The 6,250-nt window shown below is 50.7% G+C and overlaps 1 protein-coding gene across 7 annotated transcripts; it reads left to right on the top strand.

The window, feature by feature from the left end:
• The first annotated feature begins 749 nt into the window (after positions 1–749).
• LOC307226847 (uncharacterized protein) lies at positions 750–5,415 on the top strand. Of its 7 annotated transcripts, XM_079995939.1 has the most exons (3): positions 751–3,522; positions 3,598–3,646; positions 3,752–5,415. In XM_079995939.1, the coding sequence occupies exons 1-3, from the start codon at positions 988–990 to the stop codon at positions 5,116–5,118; spliced, it is 3,951 nt and encodes a 1,316-aa protein (XP_079852065.1). In that variant the 5' UTR covers positions 751–987; the 3' UTR covers positions 5,119–5,415. The 7 variants fall into 7 exon arrangements, with proteins under 7 accessions (XP_079852060.1, XP_079852065.1, XP_079852066.1 ...); XM_079995934.1 differs by having other exon boundaries at positions 750–4,203; positions 4,240–5,415; XM_079995940.1 differs by having other exon boundaries at positions 751–3,378; positions 3,562–5,415.
• The last annotated feature ends 835 nt before the right edge of the window (positions 5,416–6,250 follow it).

The raw sequence follows: 6,250 nt of genomic DNA, 5'->3' as shown, positions 1-6,250 counted from the left end.
AGTTCCGGATGTCCGTCCGTAAATCGATCCGGGTTGCTGGTAGAAGCGCCGTTGTGCAAAGGCACATTCAGCAGCAGTGCGCTTCTGCGCATGTACAGAGGGTGGCAGCCGCTTCTGCGCATACACAAACGGCAGAAGCCGCTTCTGCGCATGCATGAATTGCGGCAAACCCTGTATTTACTTCCGGGTTTGCAGCGGGAGCGACTTGGATTGGGCCCAAGTAGAGGCGGTCGTAAGTAGAGGTTCTACTGTACGTAGCACAGATTCCCAATATGCATACTAACACAAAGTAACAGAATATGGTGGGAATCAGCAGAGATTGCTAGTGCTTATTGTGCATGTGTATTAATCATGAGATGAGGTAATGATACAGAACAACTCTAAGTGATTTAGTGATTTAAGACATATAAAACAATTCAAACAACAATGATAAACTACTATTCCCATTTTTACAAATGAGAAAACTGACCGTGATCTAAGGATCTAGGAGCTTAGGTCTTCAGGATTAAAATACAAGAGGTTTCTGGTTAAATTGCACTTGTTGTCACCTCAGGATGATGGCTCCATTGCCATTTACAAACTTTCCAAGTGTATGGTTCTATCTGAAGCCCTCTTCAGGTCCTCCCTGTTGTTAAATAAAAGGACAGGTGGAGCAGAATAATAACTGATGTCATAGATATATGGAAACCAAGTTCTGAAGCTTCTAGAACAACATGGTAGTTATTAGCAACGGAAAGGAAGGAATACATTGGAGGAAGGCAGCAACACTCAGAATGAAGCACTAAGTCGCAGGGCTTTTAAATATAAGAGCCATGAATCCATCTGGGCCTCAGAATAGATTTTGTAAAGAGCAGCCCTGAATAAAAAACAGAAGCAGGAAGGAAAAGAGCATCCGACTGGAGTAGTTAACAGACACCTCAGGAAACTCCAGAAGTCCTGCTCTGGAGACTGAACAACCTAGCATAGCCATATGCAGATGGAAGAAGAATGGATGAGCCTGAGGAAACTCTTGAGAGCAGTGACGCAAATGAAGGTGGGCTAGATACTGAAGAACAGGGAGATAATGATGGAATCAAGGAGGAAATCAAGGAGGAAATAGTTGAAATTAATGAAGAAGATGCACATGAAATCAATGAGGAAAAGAAACAAAGTGATGAAATCAAAGATAGTGAGGAGGAGAAACATAATGATGAAATCGAAGAGTTGACACCACACCAGGAAAGTGGAGATAATGGCCTAGCAATGGACCAAGATGTCCCAAAGACAACAAGTTCTGATAAAGGTGAGGTGGAGCGACCTGAGAGCAAAATCAGCATTATTCAGCATAAGGAACTGATAGAGGAAAACCAGCAACCTGACTTGCTTCCTGGCAGTGTAAGTGCTAGCATGTCATCTCTCAAAAAGGAACTTGGTCATGACTCCCGTCGTGGCAGCCAGCATAGCCAGCACCTCCCGGGGCATGAATCCCGCCGAGGCAGTCAGAGTCAACCTTTAATAGGCCAGGAATCCAGGCATAGCCAGCAGCAACCAGGACACGAATCTCGCCGAGGTAGTCAACCAGCTGGAGCCCAGGAATCCCGGCATAGCCAGAAGCTCCCTGGACATGAATCCCACCGTGGAAGTCAACAGCTCACAGGCCAGGAATCCCGGCATAGCCAGAAGCTTCCGGGACATGAATCCCACCGCGGAAGTCAACAGCTCACAGGTCAGGAATCCCGCCATAGCCAGAAGCTCCCAGGACATGAATCCCACCACGGAAGTCAACAGCTCACAGGCCAGGAATCCCGCCATAGCCAGAAGCTCACAGGCCAGGAATCCCGCCATAGCCAGAAGCTCCCGGGACATGAATCCCACCGCGGAAGTCAACAGCTCACAGGCCAGGAATCCCGCCATAGCCAGAAGCTCCCGGGACATGAATCCCACCGCGGAAGTCAACAGCTCACAGGCCAGGAATCCCGGCATAGCCAACAGCTTCCAGGACATGAATCCCGCCGAGGCAGTCATCAATCCATTAGCCACCAGGTCCTACAAACCCATAGACCTTCCACAACACAACCTATAAATGAAGTTGAAACCAAGGAGGACATGACATGGATTAGCCAAAGGACAGGGAAAGTTATGAAATGTGAAAGCCAGCAGACCAGTAGAATTTGGGAGCACAAGCCACTCTCTGAAATTCTGCAACCTCTTGGTTACCCGAAAAGTGTAGAGAAAGCAGCAGAGCAGCCTGCAGGAAAAGCACCTGCAGTAGCTCGTGTCAGCAGCCAAGAGTCAAAGCAGCAGCAACCGACAGAGGATGGGTCTTGGATCAGCAAAAAAACAGGGAAGTTATTGAAATCCACAGGTCAGCAGACAAGTAAAATCTGGGAGCGAAAGCCTCTGGCAGAAGTTCTTCGTCTTTCTCGCCAACCAGATGCCGATAGTGATGCTGCAGAAAAAGTGAAAACTGCCGAAGAAGTGACTGCTGCTCCCAAAGATTCGGAAGCTAAACCAGTAGAAGTGGCAGAGGTTCAGGAATCCCAGCAAGGTGATCAAGAGGTGGAAGGAAAGGAATCACAAGTGGAAGGAAAGAGAAAAGCTTCTAATAAAATGTCCGTAGACAAAACACTGCAGACCGATAGCAAAATAAGCGTTTTTAGACATAAGGAACTGGTGCATAAAAATGAACAGACAGACTTTCCTCCTGACACTTTACCCAGCAGTAGAACCTCTCTCAAAAACCAGCATGAATCCTGGCATAGTATTCAACAAGCAGAAGGACAGGGATCAAGACGTGGTAGTCAACAGGTAGAAGGCAAGAAGTCACAGCAGGAGAGTCAACAACCAGAAGGGCAGGAATTGATGGTTGAAAGCCAGCAACCAGATGCTCAAGTATCTCAACATGGAAGCCAACAGCTAACTGGACAGGAATCTCGGAGAGGCAGCCAACAGCCACAACAGCCAGATGAGAACAAGCCAGCACAACTTGAAAAGGAGCAAGTGCAGCCAGAGGACCATCAGAAACTTCCTGAAGAGGAAACATTCTACCTGGATAGAAAAACTGGTGTAGAAGTAAGATCTGCAAGTCAACAGACCAGCGAGAGTTTGTTCATAGACTACCTAACAAAAATATATGGCCCTCGATATGGCGAGGCTCCTCTTCCACTAGGTGATCAACCAAAGGCTAAAGAGGATCAGCCCCCAGAGAGTGACGAAATCCAGGGGGAAGTTAAGGTAGAGGAGGAAGAAAAACAAGAACCAGTCCCTGGTGGGGGTGAAGAAGCAGAAGCGGAAGTACAGCAGCCTCCCCAACTAGAGGCCCAAGAGCCCCAAGATACAGAGTTGCAATCAAGTGGGCAACAACCAGAGGCTCCCGGGTCCCGGAAAGAGAGCCAACAGGCAGATGGTCCAGGGTCCCGGAGAGAGAGCCAACAGGCAGAAGGGCCAGGGTCCCGGAGAGAGAGCCAACAGGCAGAAGGGCCAGGGTCCCGGAGAGAGAGCCAACAGGCAGAAGGGCCAGTGTCCAGGAAAGAGAGCCAACAGGCAGAAGGGCCAGTGTCCAGGAAAGAGAGCCAACAGGAGGAGATGCCAGGGTCCCCAAAAGATAACCAAGATGAGGAGATGCCAGGGTCCCCAAAAGATAACCAAGATGAGGAGATGCCAGGGTCCCCAAAAGATAACCAAGATGAGATGCCAGGGTCCCCAAAAGATAACCAAGATGAGGAGATGCCAGTGTTCTCAAAAGATAACCAAGATGAGGAGATGCCAGGGTTCCCAAAAGAGAGCCAACAGGAGGAGATGCCAGGGTCTCGGAAAGACAGCCAACAGGTGGAGATGCCAGGGTCCCGCAAAGACAGCCAACAGGTGGAGATGCCAGGGTCTCGGAAAGGCAGCCAACAAGTGGAGATGCCAGGGTCCCGCAAAGAGAGCCAACAGGTGGAGATGCCAGGGTCCCGCAAAGACAGCCAACAGGTGGAGATGCCAGGGTCCCGCAAAGAGAGCCAACAAGTGGAGATGCCAGGGTCCCGCAAAGAGAGCCAACAGGTGGAGATGCCAGGGTCCCGGAAAGGCAGCCAACAGGTGGAGATGCCAGGGTCCCGCAAAGAGAGCCAACAAGTGGAGATGCCAGGGTCCCGCAAAGACAGCCAACAGGTGGAGATGCCAGGGTCCCGCAAAGAGAGCCAACAGGTGGAGATGCCAGGGTCCCGCAAAGAGAGCCAACAGGTGGAGATGCCAGGGTCTCAGAAAGACAGCCAACAGGTGGAGATACCAGGGTCCCGCAAAGAGAGCCAGCTATTTGTGCAGCATGAATCTCCACTACATACCCACCTATCTGTGGGTGAAATAACTGAACAACCAGGTCCCTCCGAAAGCCAAGGAACGCTAGGGAGCATTGTGTCATTTACTGAAGGGGAGGATGTAGCTCTGCAGACGTACAGCATAGTTTCTCTCCCGGACGGAATTTGGCTGAACAGGAAGACAGGCAAGTTTTTGGTAAGCCACGGTCAGCAGACAACAGTCACTTCACTTTCAGCCTTGAATCAAATAGCGTTGGAAGAGGCAGCAATTGCTTCAAAGCCATCTGGACTTGGCGCTGGCGGCGAGGGAGTGGTGGCCAAGGCCTTGGAAGTGCATCAGGACAGTGCTACAGCTGAAGCAAAGCCTGAAGAGGACCAGCCGCCACCTTTAAGCCAGGAATCCCGCCGTGCTAGTCAGCAGTCGAGGCACAGCCAAGGATCCCGCCGTGGCAGCCAGATTCCTTTGGAGCAAGAACCCAGTCCTGTCAACCAGCCAGCTTCTGATGACCAGAAGGAAGAGGGGCTCCAGGAAGCGGAGGATGCTGAGGGAGAGCTGAGCCATCGCTTGAGCGACGCAGCCCTGGAGAGCATAGCAGCAGCCGCCGTGGACGGAGAGGACAACGTATCTCAGCGGACTTACAGTTCCATTTCTCTAGCGAAAGGATCCTTTGTCAACAAAAGAACAGGCAGGTCGCTGGTATCTCAGCAACTGCAGACTGAAGAGTCTTCATTTCATAACGCTGGAGAAGCAGTGGAAGCACCCCAGGACGGTGACCAAGTACCTGAAGAAGACCAGGTTGAAAACCCTGAGCCAAGTGAACCTGAGAACCTGGGGGAATAGCAGGTGAAACAGCGGGAAAGAGAAGAAGGTCCTTATATGAGCAGACAGTTAGTCGAGGGCTAAGGCCCAGCTTACCCTGTGAGTCATGAGCCATTCCTGGAATCGTAGAGACCTGAGTGGCAGAGCCACCTGTATCCCCAAGAGATATCCCCAGGAGTCACCATGTCCTGTTTTCCGAACAGAAGGCACAGTGGCTAGCAAGGGGAAGCGAAGTTCCTGGGAGCATGGTGGGCCTCTTTCGTCAGGAAAGCCAAGCCTTAGGCTGAAAGAAGCAGAATAAAAAACAAAAATGGGAAACATGTACCTTCCTTTGTCTTTCAACGTGTGCAAAATTCTTGTCCTTTCGGTTAATTTTTCAACATACCCAGGAAGCTCTTAAGAGGCAGGGGCTTTCAGCTGAGGAAGAAATGCAGCACAACCACATCACGGGCACATTTAACTCATGCAGTTTTGACCTTATGGGGTTGAAGGGCGGCTGGTTGAAATTTTGCAAGGTTTCCTGGTGAAATTTTCAAAAACAAGAAATTCAGTAATAAGCAATCGAGGTTCTTGATAATTGTAACACGCTCTACGCGGGGCTGCCCTTGAAGCTGACCCAGAAACTCCAGCGGGTGCAGAATGCCGCGGCGAGACTCCTTATGGGGTCCTTGCTGTGGGATCACATTCATCCAGTACTTTACCAACTGCAGTGGCTCCCGGTGGAGTACAGGGTCAGGTTTAAGGTGCTGGTTTTGACCTTTAAAGCCCTACGCAGCCTAGGACCATAGCTGTCAACCGTCCCTTATTTGGCAGGAAAGTCCCTTATCCCAGCGCTGTGACCCGCCACTGTCCCTTATTGATGATGTCCCTTAAATTTCCCGGGTTTCAAAGGAAGCAGCTCCTCTCCCTCCCCCCCTGCCGGCCAGGGAGGTGCGAGGCTCCAACTATGTTGCTTGGCTGCGTTGCTCACCCAATAAGGAGTTTAAGAACGACTGGGGGGTGGAGCTTGCATGCCTTGTGCTGATCAAATTGGCCGCATTGCCTGGAGATTCGCCTTTGCTCAGCGCTTCCCAGCGGAGAGATGACGGTGGTTTTCCTTGCTGCATCCCCTTTGCCGGTTCGCTGCGCTGTGGGAAGCATGAAGCTTGAGGCT

Source organism: Podarcis cretensis (assembly GCF_951804945.1).
Source record: "Podarcis cretensis genome assembly, chromosome: 1".
NCBI lineage: Eukaryota > Metazoa > Chordata > Lepidosauria > Squamata > Lacertidae > Podarcis > Podarcis cretensis.
The sequence above is the reverse complement of the archived record's forward strand: the minus strand, read 5'-3'. Positions and strand labels throughout refer to the sequence as shown.

Excerpts from the sequence above, each read along its gene's own strand:
- LOC307226847 (XM_079995934.1), top strand. The coding sequence starts at position 988 with ATGGATGAGCCTGAGGAAACTCTTGAGAGCAGTGACGCAAATGAAGGT. Across the intron at positions 4,204-4,239 it reads CCCGCAAAGAGAGCCAACAG|GTGGAGATACCAGGGTCCCG; the intron begins GTGGAGATGCCA and ends GACAGCCAACAG.